The sequence below is a fragment of the Narcine bancroftii genome, chromosome 6, assembly GCF_036971445.1.
Source record: "Narcine bancroftii isolate sNarBan1 chromosome 6, sNarBan1.hap1, whole genome shotgun sequence".
In the NCBI taxonomy this organism is placed as follows: domain Eukaryota; kingdom Metazoa; phylum Chordata; class Chondrichthyes; order Torpediniformes; family Narcinidae; genus Narcine; species Narcine bancroftii.
Genome location: NC_091474.1, coordinates 126,483,096 through 126,502,450, shown reverse-complemented (window position 1 = coordinate 126,502,450; position 19,355 = coordinate 126,483,096). Strand labels below are relative to the sequence as shown.

At 44.6% G+C, this 19,355-nt stretch overlaps 1 protein-coding gene across 14 annotated transcripts in view; it reads right to left on the bottom strand.

Moving 5' to 3' along the window:
* elovl5 (ELOVL fatty acid elongase 5) overlaps nucleotides 1-19,355 on the bottom strand; it is a 134,782-nt gene that overhangs the window by 76,180 nt on the left and 39,247 nt on the right. For 11 of the 14 annotated variants that reach the window (XM_069886003.1, XM_069886004.1, XM_069886010.1 and 8 more), the window contains one exon: nucleotides 3,101-3,170. In XM_069886003.1, coding sequence (XP_069742104.1) covers nucleotides 3,101-3,158 — 58 coding nt within the window. In that variant the 5' untranslated portion in view covers nucleotides 3,159-3,170. Of the gene's footprint in view, nucleotides 1-3,100; nucleotides 3,171-9,298; nucleotides 9,353-12,705; nucleotides 12,731-17,559; nucleotides 17,627-19,355 lie in introns of those variants that run through there. The other 3 variants (XM_069885997.1, XM_069886006.1, XM_069886009.1) reach the window with 3 other exon arrangements.

Here is a 19,355-nt window from a genome sequence, read left to right as displayed (position 1 = left end):
ATGGATTTGGAGATGGAGTTGCACGCTTCTGGGTGCTCTGGTTTCCTCCCACATCCCAAACTTTGGTACCATAGAACACGATATCTCAGAAACAGGCCCTTCGGCCCATCTAGTCTATTTATGCTGCTTGATCACATCGACCTGCACCTGGACCGCCTCTCTCCTATCCATGTTCTATCCAATCTACTCTAAAATGTCGACATCAAACCCACATTCACCACCTCTGCTAGCAGATCATTCCTCACTCTCACCACCTTCTGGGTGAAGAAGTTCCCACTACCAGTCCCCTTAAGCAATTCACCTTACATCATCAGCCCATGCCCTTTAGTTCTTGCCTCACCAAATCCTGCTTGCATTGACCCTATCTATACCCCTCATAATTTTGTATACCTCTATCAAATCTCCCCTCATTGTCCACCGCTCCAAGTAATAAATTAGCAATTTTTAAATTTTAAATTTAGACATTGAGCACAGTAATAGGCCCTTTCAGCCCACGAGCCCATGCCGCCCGATCACACCCCATTGACCTACAACCCCCAGTATATTTCGTATGGTGGGAGGAAACCGGAGCTCTGGGGGATAACCCCCGCAGACATGGGGAGAACGTACAAACTCCTTACAGAGAGCGCGGGATTCAAGCCCAGGTCCCGATCACTGGCGCTGTAATAGTGTTGCACTAACCGCTATGCCGACTGTGCCATTTAATCTTTCCCTGTAACTCAGCTCCTCATGTCCCGGCAAATTCTTTGTATATTTTCACTGCACTCTTTCAATATTTTTGATATCTTTCCAGTAGGTTGATTGGCTGGTGTAACTTGCCCCCAGTGACTGGTACAATCTGGGGAGAGTTGATGAGAATAAGATGGTTGAAGATCAGGATTAGGGCAAAATGTTGTTTGATAGTTGCCCGGATTTGGAGTGAAGGGATCATCTGATTCCATAACTTCTTGAAAGGTAAGTGTGACACAAACCTGCCTGAAATGAGATTTCTACCTCCTGAGTCAATTAAAATAGTTAACAAGTTAACGCTAATGTAAAAAAAGGTACCAGATTCAGGTAGAGGATGTGCTGGTGAATATTGTAGTTAATCTACTGCATGGCTCTGAATAATTAAAACACCTCACAAAATAGCCACAATGGAAGATGAGCTTTCAAAGAAAAAAATATTTGAGCAGAAACAGGAGTTTCAACAATCCATCATTTCGGCTGACGTGATATGGTAATGTTAATTTATCAAACGACTCTCCAATTTAGCCTTGATGCTCTTAGCTGCTATCATAATTGAGCCCAAAAGTCTAGAGGAGAATAACAACAACAACAACAAGCTTGGCTGTTAGTCCAGGACTACTGCCTTATTGCAGGATTGCTTCGAGTATCAAACAAACCTAGAATGTTCAGGCATCATCCCTCTGTGTACTCCAGGGGGAACCAAATTGTTTTCTGGTGACATTATTCTTCCTGCATGTTCAGATAGTATTTTCCTGTCCTGTCCTTCACATTCCTCAATTCCTTTGGTGTCAAGAGATTTTGAACACAATGAACGAATGACCCTTCACGATCCTCAGTAGTACAGAATTCTAACAATTCCCAACAGTCAAGAGGAGAAATGCTTCCTGATTTCACTCCTTCGTAGCTTACTGTGATGGTTTCTTGTTGGATATCGCCTTCCCACATGTCTGCCATCCCTGCAGTTAACTTGCATGGCCTTGTGCTTTATGACACCCAAGACCCTTTGAACACCCACATTCCCCAATCTCTTAAAAAGGCACCTTTTTTTTTGCTTTTTTTCCCTCAAATGAAGTAGACATACTCAAATTTATGTCAGCCTTGCTGACCCTCAGTCAATTTCCCTACGTCTCTTGAAATCTCATTACATCACCCATGTTTGGTGTTGTGTCAAGAGCAAACTTGGCCCCTTCAGCCAAACTGTCGTTAAACGTTGTGAATAACTGGTTATCTGACAGCGATCCCAAGGGATGTTGCTAAGGAGCAACACCATGGTGCAGCAGTTCGTACTACTGCCTCACAACTCCAGTCACCCAATTTAGACCACACTTGGAGTGTTGCATTCAGTTCTGCTTGCTTCATTACAGGTAGATGCTTTGGGGAGATTGACCAGGATGTTTCGTGGATTGCAGAACATGTCATACAAAGCAAGGTTGATGGAGCTAGGTCTTTTTTTCTTTGAAGCAGTGAAGGATGAAAAGTGAATTAACAGAGGTGCTTAAGGTTATGAGGGGATTCGATAGGATGGACAGTCAGCATCTTTTTTTTTCCGGGGCAACAATAGCAAAGACCAGAGAACATCTGTTTAAGGTGAGTGGAGGAAAGTTTGAGGGAGATGTCAGAGGTAAGTTCTTTACCCAGAGTGGTGGGTGCCTGGAATGCATTGCCGGGGATGGTGGTGGAGGCTGGTAGTGCAGGAACATTCAAAAGATTCTCATATGGGCTCATGGATGTCAGAAAAATATGGGGTTGTGGATGTCAAGCAGGAAAGGGTTAGATTGATTGGAGTAGGTCTACAAAGTCAGCACAACACCATGGGCCATGAAGACCTGCACTTGTGCTGTAATGTTCTATGCTCTATGTTCAATCCCGATCTCAAGAAAATCTTTTAAGAATCTAAACAGAAGAAAAGGTATTTTCCTGAAATTCAAGTTCCCAAAATTGGACTTTTACAAATCCATGTTATTCTCTGGTTCATGAGAAGCCACCTATTGATGAGAATATCTCCAAAGGCACTTAACGGCTAATTAAAGACTTAGGCAAAATCGTGCTAAGAAACACAATGTTTTAATACCATCCACCTTAAAAACACACATTTGAAATTTTTGGACAGACATATAAACAATCAGGACATGCAAATTAGGTTCTTCTCACCTATTTATGCTAATTATTTGAATTTCACTTTTAACAGCATTGAAAGACTACCCAGTTTAAGAGTCACCCATTAAAATAACTGTGCTTCCAAATAAAATGTATATTACTGTCAGCACCTGTGCCACAAGTTCTAGACTTGGTGTACAGTAAAATGATCATTAGATCCTGTGGAAACACTTGCACTGCATTACAAAGGTACTGCATTCAAATTCCTACTCACCTCTTGGCCCAAACCACGAAACAAAATAGTCATTTAGAGTTCTGTCCAAAGCTTCCATTTTTTCCCTTATCTGTGGTGATCAAACAAATAAAAGGGTCAGAATTTCAATGAACATTAATACAGATCCTCTTTTCACCATCATACACTGAGCAGGAACGTACTTTTCTTATTTTGGCCAAACAGAGTTGGAATATTTAATCCAGCTTTAAGATCATGAGATGGATAATAATGAGGATTTAAATAAGGTCAAGACATTCTGAGTGACTTTGGATTGGTGTGGACTTTGCCATAATGTGTTTGAGGTCTATTAATTCTGGTCAGGAGAACTAGAGGGTGAGACTAGTTTAACACCCAGTCTCCAAACCCAAGGGCCAGCAGGAGAGGAAGGGTGTGATCCAATTTCAGTGCACAGGCTGAAGTGACAAGTGGGGGGGTTTCTTCAGATTGGTGCCACACGGTGCCAAAGAACAGAGAATCTATGCACATTGAAAGCACCCAATAAGGATCCCTCATTGTGTGATATAGGTACTGCTCAGCCCAAGACCATATACCACCCCCCCCCCCCCACCAACATCTTCAACTCCTGCTACCTTGGAAAAGCAGCCAAAATATGAAAAGAGTCATCCCCACCCCAGTTACACTCACATCAGGGGCTAAAGAGTTGGTGCAGCAAGGGTTCAGATTTGTGGATCATTGAGAACTCTTCTGGGGAAGGTCTGACCTCTACAAAAAGGACAGGCTGCACCTGAACTGGAGGGGGACTATTAACCTGGCAGGCAGATTTGCAAGATCTGTTGGGGCGGATTTAAACTAGTTTACCAAGGGGTGGAAATCAGAATGAGAATGTGGAGATTAGGGTGGAAGGAAAACTAGATTTGAAGAGAGAGAGGAATGAGATCATTAAAATTAATGGAGAGGGGGTAGTAAAAATAGATGTTAATCAAAGGAGTGAACGTGGGGGACATTCTCTCACATGTATATATTTCAATGAAAGGAGCATGGTAAGGAAGGTGGTTGAGCTTAGAGCACGGATTGACACATGGAAATATGATATTGGAGCCATTAGTGAAACTTGGTTGCAGGAGGGGCATGATTGGCAGATAAATGTTCCAGGATTCCATTGCTTTCGGCGTGATAGAACAGGGGGGACAAAAGGTGGAGGAGTCGCATTGCTTGTAAGAGAAAACATTACGGAGGTGCTATGGCAGGACAGATTGGAGGGCTCGAGCAGTGAGGCTATTTGGGTGGAAATGAGAAATGGGAAGGGCATGAAAACATTAATGGGAATGATTTATAGACCCCTTAATGGACAGAGGGAATTAGAGGAACAAATTTGTAAGGAGACAGCATTCATGTGTAGTAAACATAAGGTGGTGATTTTAGAAGATTTTAACTTTCCACACATTGACTGGGACACCCGTACTGTAAAAGGGCTGGATGGGTTGGAGTTTGTCAAATGTGTTCAGGGAAGTTTTCTAAATCAATACATAGAAGAACCGATTAGAGAGAGATGATCTCCTATTAGGGAACGAGATGGGTCAGGTGACAGGTTTATGTTGGGGAACACTTTGGGTCGAGTGATCATAAAATTATTAGTTTTAGGATAATTATGGAGGAGGATAGGGCTGGGCCTAAGGTTAAGATTCTTGATTGGAACAAGGCCAATTTCAAGGAGATGTGAAAGGATTTAGGGTTATTTATTTTCTGGAAAGGATGCAACAGATAAATGGTGGATAGTGAAAGGGGAAATTTTGAGAGTAGAGTCGGTATGTCTCTGTGAGGATTAAAGGAACGGTTAGAAAATGTAGGGAGTCTTGGTTTTCAAGGGATATTGGGAATGTGGTTCGGAGGAAGAGGGATGTGTACAATAGGTACAGATGGCAGGGAATAAATGAGGTGCTTAGGAATATAGAGTGCAAAAATCTTAAGAAAGAAATTAGAAAGGCTAAAAGGAGATGAAGCTGCTCTGGCAAGCAAGGTAAAAATAAATCCAAAGGGTTTCTACAGGTACATTAAAAGTAAAATAGTGAGGGATAAAATTGAGGCCCCTTGAGGATCAGAGGGGTCGGCTCTGTGAGGAGTCAGAAGAGATGGGGACATTTAAAGTGATTTATTTTCTTCAGTATTCACTAAGGAAAGGAATATTGAGCCAGTAAAGTAAGGAAATCTGGTAGTGAGATCATGGAAAATATATAGATTAATGAGGAGGTAGTACTGGCTATTTTAAAGAGAATAAAGGTGGAAAAATCTCCAGATCCTGACAAGATATTCCCCAGGATCTTGAGGGAGGTTAAAGTAGAAATAGCAGGGGCTCTGACAGAAACATTTAAAATGTCATTAGCCATGGGGGAGGTGTCGGAGGACTGGAGGGTAGCTTGTGTTCCACTGTTTTTAAAAAAGGCTCTAAAAGTAAACTGAGTAATTATAGGCTTTGAGTCTGACGTCAGTAGTAGGTAAATTAATGGAGAATGGCACATTCCAGGCTGCAGGAGTATGTGCTGAGGGACCCCGTGAGGCTTGGTGTACCCAACATGAGAGCCCTGTGGAGACAATCCACAGTCTAGAGCCCTTCTGTTACTGGGCATTGTGGGTCTATGATCAAGGGAAGCCCGTCAAATGACAGGTGGGGAAATAATAAGGAGCCACTGTGTAGAGAGAGAACTTAACAATGTACTTGTATGGATATAATGCAACTAAGGATATGAAAAGTAAAAAGATTTTGAACAGTTTTTTTTCTTGACATTTATTTAACATGAATAAACTTTATTTTTGGAAAAAAAAGAGAGAATGGCATGGGGTTCCTGGAGACACTAAGTGATGGAGGAAGGTTGGGAGTCACTCCGAGACACCTCTCTGGGTCCTCGGGAACTGGCTGCCTTCTCCTGACCAACCGATCAAAGGGATTCAGTGAGGCTGCGGTGATGAAGGCCATCTCCTCAGAGGGAGTGGGCGTGCAGCTGGGATCAGTGGCGGAAGTTGACAGACTGAGATCAGCTCCTCGGTGGTGGGGGCCTGACCATACATGGCCAAGACTGGTCAAAAGGGATTTCAGAAGGGGAAGGGAGCACACTGGTCCACCAGCCCAATGGTCAAGGCACACAGGAAACAACAGGGAGAGGGGATTGATCAATGCCAGGTATTAAGCCTCAAGGACTGCAAGATTTGTTGACATTATTTGGGTGCTTAAGTTCACACATACTACTCAATAGTTCATATCCCCTTTGCCCACTTCCCAGCAACCTGTGCCAATTAGAACCTACACAGTCACATTAACCACAGCTGTCACTTTCAAAAGAATTGGTGTCTAGGCATGCTGGAGGACACGGTGTTGGCTGCTACTGCAGTGACAATTGCCCTGTCTGCAGCAAGGATCAAGATACCATCCTGCTTGGGGGTTTTTCCCATCCCTTCCCTGCCTCCCTGCTTCTGAAGGAGCAAGTACCCACTTCTTCCTGACACTCCCCATGGCCAAGAACGCATTAAAAGTTGAAGGCTCACAGGATGCATGGCACAGATGATGGACACACCCTCAATGTTTCAAACATGCTAGAGAAACTCAGCAGCACCTATAGGAAACAAAGCATCACCAATATTTCAGGCCCAAGGCCTTCATCAAGCTCTTGGAAGGTACCTTAGTACCAGGCCCAGAGCCAAAACAATTAGTGAACCTTTGCTTCCTAGGGATGCAATGTGATCTGTTGAGTTTCTCCAGCACTTTTGTATGTTGCACTCGACTCCAGCATCTGCAGACACTCTTGTCTGAATTGACTTAAGAAACATCATGGCATTACCATGCATTACTTCTGTGGCACCTAAAGGTGTAAAACATTGGGTTCCTTGCCTGTGGATGCTGCATGACATATTGAGTTTCTCCAGTACCTTTATGCACTGCTCATCACCCCTGAATCTGCAGACTTTCTTGTTTACCAATCAGCTCAGCCTAAGAAAATCCCTTTCCTCTACTGGTTATATCACTGGGTGTATTGCTTAATTAAGGCTTAAAGTATTATAGAGGAAGGACCCGTTCCATCCAGCACACAGGATCTTTCACCCACGACTATCAAGAAAGAGGTACAGGAGCATCAACATTAGGAATGCCAGACAAGGAAATAGCTTCTTCCTGCAGTCTCTGAGATTGATGCACAGTATCCTGTAACTGAGTAAATCATCCAAAATATTTATATACAGGTATGCGCAGCTTAACGTCCATGATACATTCTGTGAAATTGGGCATTGTGCGATGTAGGTGTTATGCGAACGCCATATTATATACTTACCAATGCTATATGGGATACTGTAGAGTACCTGTAAACTTTTTATTTGTAAGTATGGATCAGTGTGGGGACTGACACTCATCTGTGGGGAAAGTGCAGGGCAGTGGGATCAGTGTGGGGACCAATAGGAGGCTGTGGGGAGAGCACGGGGCAGTGAGATTAGTGTGAGGACTGATACAGGGCTGTGGGGAGAGCGCAGGGCAGTGGGATTAGTGTGGGTACTGATACAGGGCTGTGGGGAGAGAACGGGGCAGTGGGATTAGTGTGGGGACTGATACAGGGCTGTGGGGAGAGCGCGGGGCAGTGGGATTAGTGTGGGGACTGATACAGGGCTGTGGGGAGAGCACGGGGCAGTGGGATTAGTGTGGGGACTGATACAGAGCTGTGGGGAGAGCGCGGGGCAGTGGGATTAGTGTGGGGACTGATACAGGGCTGTGGGGAGAGCGCAGGGCAGTGGGATTAGTGTGGGGACTGATACAGGGCTGTGGGGAGAGAACAGGGCAGTGGGATCAGTGTGGGGACTGATACAGGGCTGTGGGGAGAGAACGGGGCAGTGGGATCAGTGTGGGGACTGATACAGGGCTGTGGGGAGAGCGCGGGGCAGTGGGATTAGTGTGGGGACTGATACAGGGCTGTGGGGAGAGCGCAGGGCAGTGGGATTAGTGTGGGGACTGATACAGGGCTGTGGGGAGAGCGCAGGGCAGTGGGATCAGTGTGGGGACTGATATAGGGCTGTGGGGAGAGTGCGGGGCAGTGGGATCAGTTTGGGACTGATACAGGGCTGTGGGGAGAGCGCGGGGCAGTGGGATTAGTGTGGGGACTGATACAGGGCTGTGGGGAGAGAACAGGGCAGTGAGATTATTGTGAGGACTGATACAGGGCTGTGGGGAGAACGCGGGGCAGTGGGATCAGTGTGGGGACTGATACATGGCTGTGGGGAGAGCGCGGGGCAGTGGGATCAGTGTGGGGACTGATACATGGCTGTGGGGAGAGCGCGGGGCAGTGGGATCAGTGTGGGGACTGATACAGGGCTGTGGGGAGAGCGCGGGGCAGTGGGATCAGTGTGGGGACTGATACAGGGCTGTGGGGAGAGCGCGGGGCAGTGGGATCAGTGTGGGGACTGATACAGGGCTGTGGGGAGAGCGCAGGACAGTGGGATCAGTGTGGGGACTGATACAGGGCTGTGGGGAGAGCGCGGGGCAGTGGGATTAGTGTGGGGATACAGTGTACAATTTCCTAAAGCTAGTGATTACTTTTACTAAATTGTTGTGGACTTGATTTCAGTATCTGAATAATTATGGAACCACAGACGAATATGTGGTTGGATGTTGCCTGAACAGACTTTTATGCGGTTCATACTCTGTATATGTATTTTAATGTGTGTGTGTGTGTGTGTGTGTGTGTGTGTGTGTGTGTGTGTGTGTGTGTGTGTGTGTGTGTGTGTGTGTGTGTGTGTAGTTAGATGATAATAAATGCAAACTTGAACTTGACTGTCTTTTACTTCCTAAGGATGATATGTGTCCTGCTGGGTTTCTCCAGTAGCTTTGGCTTTGTGAACTGCACTGGGACCCCAACATCTGCAGACTTTCCTGTTTACCTCAGATACTGTCACATCAAGCATTTGAAAACGTTCTGCATCAACGACAATGAGTTAGGATTTCATCACAGCATCAAAGAATAACTTCCTCATTCCAATGAATGATGACTAAATTAATTACATCCAAATAAATTAAATATAGTCATACAGCAGGGTAACAGGCCATGTTGCACCACGAGCTTGTCATCAAATTACACTCAATTAACCTACAACCCCCAGTATATTTTGAATGGTGGGAGAAAACCAGAGACCCTAGGAAACCCACACAGACATGGGGAGAATGTACAAACTCATTACACGGAGAGAACATACAAATTCCTTACTTACTGATGGCGAATCTTTGTGTTCCTTGTGAAAGACTAAAGGAAATTTGATGTAACATTTTCTGATTGATTACAAGACAATAAAAGAAACATGAATCATGAAAAGATCTGCATATTTAAAATCCACAGAGAATATTAAAGATGACAAATTCAAGGAAGAGGAACGATTAGTGTAGAGGGGGGCACGGTTAGTGCACGGTTAGAGTAGAGGGGGGCACGGTTAGTGTAGAGGGGGTGCATGGTTAGTGTAGAGTTTGTATGTTCTCCCTGTGTCTGTGCAAGTTTCCCCACGTCCTCCGGTTTCCTCCCACCCTTCAAAATGAATGGGGGTTGTAGGTTTGTTGGGTTCAATTGGGCGACTCGGGCTCGTGGGCCGAAAGGGCCTGTTACTGTGCTGTATCCCTGGTGTTCGAGTCAAGGATATCCAGCAAGATCATTAGCTGAACTGAAAGCAGCTGTGGTGCAATTTTTACCATTCAGTAATGTGACCGAGCACCACATTAAACTCTAACTTGGTGTTGAAGGCAGGTTCAATTTTAACATTTATTCTATTTTATTATCATGACTGTGTTTTGGAACTTGTACTTCTGATCATTTTTATAATCTTTTTCCTAGTCTTGTAGCACATCATGATTATATTGCCCAGCCTTGTTTACCCAGTGTCGGATCAATCCGAGGACAAGAATTGAGCATTCAGCAGTGATGCTCACAAAAGCCTAAAAACATTTATATGCTGCTAAATGACACCAGGGAAAAGAATGATCTAGTCCATGAAAGATCATTTAAATGTCATTTTCCCTGAACAGGAACAAAAATCACATGCAAAGAGGAAACAACATAAAAATAAAACAGAAACTACAAGCCAAAAGGTTTGAGTCATAGAGCTCTCTAAAGCACAGAAACAGGCCCTTCAGCCCATCATCTCCATGCCAACCATTGCACTTGTCTACACTAGTCTTATGTACCCATATTTTGTCCTTCTGAGAGGCCCTGGCTGAGAATAGACGTGGGATTCTTGATGGATTCCTCTTTTCAACACTGACTGCACTGGTCATTTCTGGGAATTTCAGAGGGAAGCTTTCATCTTCATCACCTCTGGAGGGAGGTGGGAAGTCAGCCAACCTCCACTCATTTTCATGGAGGTGTTATCACCGAAACAAGAGCCATACAGTTGGGCAACCCCTTGTTTGGCCAGGTCATCCCACACAGTAAGGGCAACCACATACTCATCAGGGAAAGCAGGTATACTGTCAGATTGCTTTTGATCCAGAGCTCAAGTAAGTCAAGAGGATTCTGCAGAAATTATGCTCACCAGCAGACCAGGAACACAGCTTTGATTGGTTTGCACCCAAGATCAAGTGGTTACAACAGAACCGCAGAAACGGGTCCTTTAGCCCATCTAGTCTGTGCCAAACTATTATTCAGCCTCGTCCCATTGACCTGCACCCGGGCCATCTCTCTCCATAGCCTTCCCATCCAAAAACCTTTCCAAATTTTTCTTAAATGTCAAAATCGAGCCCAAAATCACCACTTAAGATAGCAACTCGTTCCACACTCTCACCACCCTCTATGAGGAGAATTTTCCTGAATGTTCCCCTGAACATCTCATCTTTCACCCTTAAACCATTTATTTTCTTCTCGTCTCACCTTACCTCAGTGGGGAAAGCCTGCTTGCATTTAATCTATCTTAACCCCTCATAATTTTGTATATCTATATCAAATCCCTCCTCATTCTCCGACACTCTGGTGAATAAAGTTTAACCTTTCCCTGTAACTCAGTTTCTCAAATCCCGGCAACACCCTTGTAAATCTTCTTTGCATTCTTTCAATCTTACTGAGAAACTCAGCAAGTCAAACAGGGTACTTTATATAGCAAAGATAAAGATATATAACCAATGTTTCGAGCTTGAGTCCTTCAGCAAGTTATGAAAAATGTCTGCAGGTACCCAAATAATATCCTGGTGGGGTGTGGGGGGGGGGGGGGGGAGGGTTTCACCTGTGTATTCGCAGGATTGATTTACTGCTTCCGGTGCTCCCTTTGTGGCCTTCTCTACATCAGAGGGTCTGGGTGCGGTCTGGGAGATCGCTTCGCTGAGCACCTTCGCTCTGTCCACACCAGCGACAGGGACCTCCCAGAAGCCAACCATTTCAGTTCTGCATCACACTCCCAGACTCGCAAGTCTGTCCTTGGCCTCGTACTGTTCCACCAACACACCACCCGTAAAATGGAGGAACAACGCCTGATTTTCCGTCTGGACACTCTCCAACCGAATGCCATTAACATTGGCTTCTCTGGTTTCTGCTAGCCTGCTCTCTGTTCTCTACTTTCCTCCAGCTCTCCATCCCCTTCCCTCTTTATTCACAGAGTCATCCCTCCTCCCCCCTGCTTGCTGGTGTGCCCTCCCTCCCTTATCCACATATTACATGCTTGTGCACCTGCATACATATTTTCATACCCTGCTGAAGGGCTGAAGCCTGAAACGTTGGTTGTGTATATAGCTTGCAAACCTTTGCTCTATAAAGGACTCTGTTTATTCTGCTGAGTTTCTCCAGCACTGTGTTTTTAGTTCTATATTCTATGTTCTAACTAAAGTGCCATGTGCCTAGGGCAGCTTCTGCAGACTGAACCCAGGTACTTTTACTTTTGCACCAGCAGGTCCATGGGTTTCAATGTCACGCTGAATTCTCCTGCACCGATGTTATTTGCCACTTCATTCTAGAAACAGAGTGAACGGCAACTTAGGATCCTATTGTCCACCAGAAGTTTAAAGGTCCTTGTCAGAGATCGTTTTATAAATGAAAGATAAAAATGAGCAGAAAATTAATCTGAAGGTAATCAGTGGACGATACGACTTTTTTCTTTTTTGCTCTTTGTTATTTCTTTGTTTTATTATTTATTGATTTTTGAAGAGGGGAAGGAGAGAGGGATGAAAGGGGGAAAAAATAAGAAATGTCACTATGTATATATTGATGATGATCATTTGTGGATGTTGTTTTTGATGTGACTCATAGTGGAAGAAACTTTTTAAAAATTTAGAAAATCGGAGCGTAATTCCAAAACACAATCTATTTTGATCTTTCTACTTCCCAATTTTAAATGTCATTTCACCTCTGCTGTACAATTCCAAAACTATCCAGTGATCAATTAGCACAATAAAGGTTCCTTTTGTTGATTTTCTAATATATTACATAAGGTTCAAATATTAAATCTGAGAGAAGGCAATGTTACAAACGGTTAGGATGATAGGCTTTTTTTTAGTTCAAAGAAATCTTGCTTTGAGCTGGAAATTACAAGGACAAAGTGGACCTTTTCACTGCAGGCATTTTTCTCCAAGCTCAACTAGGCAGACCATCCAATAGATGGTCTACTGCACCTCCTCGGTGGCCATGCGCCATCACTATTCTACTTACTCAAGTCAAGCCTTCCCTCAGGAATTGACTCAACCTCATTGAGAATTAATATTGCAAAAGTGCTGGACTGCATCGAGCAATGTGTTCTTTAATCGACTGTCTTGGCCAACAGCAGAAGCCAAGAGCAAGGCAGCAGAGTGCTGCAGCTAGTGGAGCCACTGCTTCATACAGTCTCAGACTCGCGTTTGATTTTGCGCATTCTTCCTGGGACTGTGTGGGTTTCCTCTGGGTGCTCCAGTTTCTTCCTGCACAAGAAAGAGGAGCAAGAGTTAGCCATCTGGCCCGATAAGCCTGCTCTGCCATTCAATAAGATCAAGGCTGATCTGGTCATGGACTCAGCTTGACTACCCCTATAACCCTTAATTCCTCTACTCTGCAAAAATCTAATTCTGCCTTAAGTATATTTAATACTTAATTCACTATTTAACAAGACCAAAACCTTCCCACTGTAATCTCAACTCCATATTCCTGTCTACCTCCAGTCACCGTTTATCACCTTGGTTATGAACAATGCAATGACCCCTTCCTCAAAAATATTCAAACCCGGAGGAGTCACGTGATGGAGTAGTGGCCGGACGGTGAACTCCAGCCCTCTCCAGAAAAGTCGGAAAAAACAAAGGAAAGCACAAAGGCACAGAAATAAAAGTTAAAGAAAAGTGAGTATAAAGGTGGAAAGAAGATGGCGACAAAAAAAGAAAAATCGAAATCAACAGTAAGAAGAGAGGAAGAGAAGACAACGGAGGAAGAAGGAAAAGGCCTTACCTGTTCGAAGAGGCCCGCGGTGGAGAGAGAAACCCGCTCCCTCAGGTCGGTAGAAATTGGACTACAAAAATGGCTCGCTGAGCCGAGTAAAAGTGCGCGGTGCGCATGAAAAAAAACACACCGACGGGAGGGGTGACCAGCTGGGGAGTCGATCTCCACAGCCGGCAACGACAGCTGCAGAACACCTGCAGCAAGAAGAGAACACAGAAGACAATGGAAACAAGAAAGAAGAGAAGAAAAGGGCAACAAAAAAAAATATTCAAACCCCACCCTTTAAGGAAGAGATTTCCATTCAGAGTGAGAAAAGAAACCTTCACCTCTGTTTTAAATGGGCCACCCTTGACTTTACAACGATGCTTGCTGGTTCTAGATTCTCCCACCAGAGAACACAACATCTCTGTTTCCATTCTTTCAACATGTTCGACACTCGATAAACATGTCAACAATATTTTTGCACTATCAGTGTTTGTGATCTCCCTTGAGAATTTATTTCACCACATGAGAGAGAGCATTCATGTTCTCTCCTAGTTTCCAATTAGACGGTCATTATTTCTAATTTTGCCTTGCATACTAAGAACCAATACATAAGGTATTTGCATCATTAATAACTGGAAAGCAACACTGCTACAGGAACAAATTCACGTGCAAGATCATAACAGTTCAACACCTGAGACTAAATTGTGCTAACCTACAAGACCACACACTGCTGTGCCGGTACAATCATGATGTGACACAAGAGAAATCTACTTGATTGAAGTCGGCCACAATCAGATTGTGTAAATGAGGCCGTATATCTTGGAGCTTGAGGAAATATGTTAGCTAATGGATTTGGGGTTCTCCAGAGTTCATTACCGCAGTTTGCATGTGTGCTGCATTTAGTAAGTGTAGCTAGGCAACTGACTGGAAGCACAGGCCAGAACAGTGTCACAAAACCACCTGTTAAGTTCACTGACAGAGGCACTGGCATCAGTGATGGTGGGTGGGTGTATAGACTATGCCTTTGAGGGCACTGAACCGTGTAAGGTTCTTACTTCAGTGGACTGCGTGCAGGATGTGAGCAAACAGAAAATGGGAGCTTGCCCACTATCGATCACTATTGGGCATTGTGGAAGGAAATGCTTTGGGAGAGCTTCACAATCTCCACAAGCTGCCTTATTTGGAGAAATTCAGGGGAGGCGTCAGATTTCCAAAACAGAAAGCCAAGTTCAGCACAAGTAACACCACCCATTCTGTGCCATTGCAAATCCAAGGGTATAGATGTGAATGACCTCCTTCCTTACACTTGGGCAGGAAGTGGCTGTCAAATCAGACTCCGGCTGCATTAATCTGAACACTCCCACTCTGCGGCATCTCTAACTGAATTTTGCCAGCACTTATTTTTTGAAACAGAAGCACCACAAGAGAAGTCACGAGACACAAGAAAATTCAGAAATAAATCACGAAAATCTGTAGACACCATGGTTGAAGTTAAAACACAAAATGCTGGAGAAGCTCAGCAAGTCAAACAGTTTCCTCTACAGAGCAAAGGGAAAGATACAGAACTGGCATTTCAGGCTGGAGCCCTTCATCGAGGTGTGAGAAAACGTTGGATGTCTGCTGACATTCTCCCACACCTCGATGAAGGGCTCAAACCCGAAATGCCAGTTCTGTATCTTTCCCTTTGCTCTATAGAGGAAACTGTTTGACCTGCTGAGTTTCTCCAGCATGTTTTACAATGAAATTCAGATGCTGGAACTGCAAGCAAAGCAAGCTGGAGAGACAAAGTGGGTCAGGCAGTGCCCACCAAGATAACTGAACAGTCAGTGTTTTGGCTCACAACCCTTTAAATTTGATGTATGAACATATTTAGAGATACGCCACAGGAATAGGCTCTCCTGGCCCACAAGCCCATACCTCTCAAGTACACCCATGACCAATTAACCTTCTGACCCTGTATGTCTTTGCAACGTGAGAGGAAACCAGAGCAGCCAAAGGAATCCCACACAGGTCACGGGGAAAATATACAAACTCCTTCATTGATGGGTAAAAGCATTGCACTAACCGCTACGCTAACCCTGCTACCCTTTTTCAAGACTATTGATGGGAAGGGGAGACAACAAGCAGAAAAAAAAAGAGGAGCTAGGAAGGGGCCAAGGGGTTTAGAGGACACAGAAGTCGGACCAAGGGACGAGGAGGACTTGGATGCCTGAAGCTCGGGCTCACTGCTGGAAGAGAGAGGAGGCCATGCGACTACAGAGTTGAAGGAGGGTGCAGGAGGTGGCAGCATTAGCGGAGATGGCAGGATCCATGGACACTTGATATCTCTGAAGGACTCATTTGTTTCTCCTTGTCTTAGAGTGGGCTCTGAACTAGTGGGGTCTCTTTGTGTGTCTTTACAGACTAACAAAAGTAATTACGTCCATTAAAGTCATGATGCTACTTTCCCAACACTGCAACAGACCGAGTTTCTCAAACTATTTATCCTCAAATTATATCGTTGCATCATGTGTGATATGATAGTTGTAAACCAGAAGTCAATACAGAGGATCATCAAAACAGCCGAGAAGATCCCTGGGGTCTCTCTTTCCTCCATTGACAACATTCACTGGGAGTTATTGAGGATCCTTACCATCCAGCACACAGGATCTTTGACCTATGGGCCATCAGAAAGGAGGTACAGGAGCATCAAAATCAGGACTGCCAGGCTGGGAAATAACTTCTTCCTGCAGGCTGTGAGAATGATGAACAGTATCCCATAACCGTGGGTCTTTTTATAAAGGAACAAGTTCATTATGTATATATGTGATTATTATGTATGTTTCTGTGTGTGCACTGTGGACCAGAGAAACACAGTTTAATCTGGCTGCGTGTGTACAAGTCAGAAGATAACTTGAACTTAAACCATAGCAAAGAATGGGTTATGCAGAAAGAACTCACTTTTCCAATTTCATCTGGCTTGACTGTTTCAGGTCCAGCAATACATATCTCAGAGTAAAAGCTGCCTTTCCTGTTGATAGATTTATGCCTTAAGCAAACCACCCTTTCTCACCCAAGTCACAGCCCCAGTGAGACACAAAACTAAATAAACACCTCACCCAGTGGAAGCAGTGAAGGAGGTAGTAAAGAGACAAATAAGACCGAGCTTTGTCACGTGAGAGATAAGTCACAAACACTTGCCACAGCAATGAGTTTCCTTTTGATTGTTCTGCCCTGCTGTTTCACACTGTACCCAACGTCACTGGTACAACATAAATAGGCCAACATGCTTATCCTGCCTCTATGATTTTGTGGAACTGCAGGAGTCAATCTGGGGTGGAAGAGTTCAGTGGATTAATTGAACTTGGCAAAGCAACACAGGATGATCTACTGAGCTCAGGTGAAGGGGGCAAGTGAGGAAGGAACTATTTGAGGCAGGGCTACTTGAGGCAGGGACTATTTCAGGAAGAAGCTATTTCAGGAAGAGGCTATTAGAATGAAGGAACTATTAGAATGAAGGAACTACTTGAATGAAGGGGCTACTTGAGGGAGGGGCTACTTGAGGGAGGGACTACTTGAGGGAGGGGCTACTTGGGGGAGGGGCTACTTGAGGGAGGCCACTGATGGAGGAGTTTCAGAAGAGAAAGAAATTTTCCAACCTGACTCTGAGAACTAACCTTCTATCTGATAAGGAAGAGCATGACAAGTGGGGAAACTCTTGACCACTCAAATTACATGACCCCAATGAAGTCCTGGACTCCTTGCAGGTGTAAGCAAGTTTTCCACAGTGCAAAAAATCTGCATTCATTGTGAATTGTTTTTGTTGCATCACGTCTAATGCAGAGAGAGCTGTTCTGTTGATAAATGGGGAGAGATGGCTCCAGGTGCACTGATGGCAACTCAGGCACAATTCGTGACACTTAACGCTGAATATGCAGAGGCTAAGTGGTGAGGTAAACTGCAGCTTAATTTTCGTTCACATCATGGATGAATGAGAGATTGTGTCATTTGCTACTTTTGATTATAGGTGACTGACAGTGAGAATAAATTTAACTTCTCTGCCAAAGATTTAGCACAGTACCAGCAACTTGGGTCCAATCCAGTATGGTCTCTGTGGAGGGAAACATGAGAGCTTACAGATGCTGTGATTGTGATTGTAGTTAACACAAAAGTGCTGGAGAAACTCAGCAGGTCCCACCGCATCCATCACAGGCAAAGAGACTGTATATAACTAATGTTGCAGGCTTGAGTCCTTCATCAAGGTATGAAAAGCTGAGGATTGACTGGGGAAGGGGAGAGCTCAGTGAATGCAGAGCTGGAGGAAAGAAGATAGAGGGATAGGAAAAGAGAGAAACGATTGGGGGGGGGGCGGGGGGAGAGAAGCGCCTAATGGAAAGAGGAAAAGTTGATGTTAATACCCTGAAGAATATGACGTGTTCCTTCAATTTGCAGGTGGTCTCAGATTGGCAGTGCATGAGACCATGGACAGACATGCCACCATAGGAAATGGAATTGGTTGCCACTGAAAGATCCCCACCATTATAGTGGAGATCCCCACTATTACAGCAGACATACTGCTCAACGAAGCAATCTCTCAGTCTGTGTCCAGTTTCTCCGATGTCGAGGAAGTCACAACAGATCCGCTGGGTGCAGTAGATGAGCTGCAGGTGAAGTGTTGCTTCACTTGGCAGAATTTTTCTGGGGGCCCGAATGGTGGTGAGGGAGGAGGTGTGGGCCCAAGAGCGCCATTTCTGGTGATCACAGGGGTAGGTGCCGAGAGGGCAATTCATAGGAAGGGAGGAGTAGATGACGGAGTCCCGGAGGGAATGGTCCCTGCAGAAAGCGAAGTGAGGAGCAGAGGGAACATGGTCTCTGTGCCGTTCACACTGTCTCCTGTGACCATTTAGCTTTTTCTTGCGGGGTCCTCTAGTTTCTTTCCACATCCCAAAGGCATGCAGGGCAGTCGGTGTACTGGCTGCACTAAATCGCCCTTAGTGTGCAGGTAAGGAATTTAAGCATAAGCTTTAGGGCCAGAGAGATGAGCTAACAAGGCTTTCATCTGAAGGATTGGCTTTGTATCTCCCAGACCTTCCTCCCATGCCGACATTTTTATGATAATCCAACAAATTTGCACCCATTCTCCAAACTTAAGTAAAGAAAGACGTTATAAAGGGTTCCAGCATTGGCAGATAAAGGCACTCCTGGAAGGAATTGTAAAGTTGCATCATAGAATTCCAGAGGGAACGATCTTCAGATCTCCATAACTCATTCTAGTCTCTATGCTCCAGGTTATATTTGGCACCTAGAGCTTTCGCATTTGGTTGACTGCATTTCCATTGACCAAGTCCAAAGGAGCAAAAAGTAGCCACGTTGACTGCAGTCGAAAATGCCGATACCATGTTGCAGGCTTCAAGTGGGTGCAGGCCAACCAAGGTAGAGACAGGCACACGGGTGAGATTCAAGGCTGGTAGCTGATGCATTTCCGAAGGAGGAGGAAGAAGGGAGAAAAATAAAAGTCTGAAGCACGACAACAGCAAGTCCAAGAAAGTTTTGGCCCCAAACTCCACTTATTGCCTTTCTTCTCACGCTGATGGTCTTCCTGAGATTCCCAACACCAGAATTCCCCTCCCATTTCATAGCATGAAGAACATTACATCAAAATACAGGCCTTTCAGCCCACAATGTTGTGCTGACCTATATAAACCTACTCAACAATCTAAACCAATGGTTCTCAACCTTTTTCTTTCCACTCACATCCCACTTTAAGTAATCCCTGTGCCATTGGTGCTCTGTGATTATTAAGAGATTGCTTAAGGTGGTATGTGAGTGGGAAGGGAAGGTTGAGAATCACTGCTCTAGAACCAATTGTTACTGAAATAATTTGCATGAGAAAAATTGTCATTGGCCCATTCCCTTTGGAGTTATGAAACCAT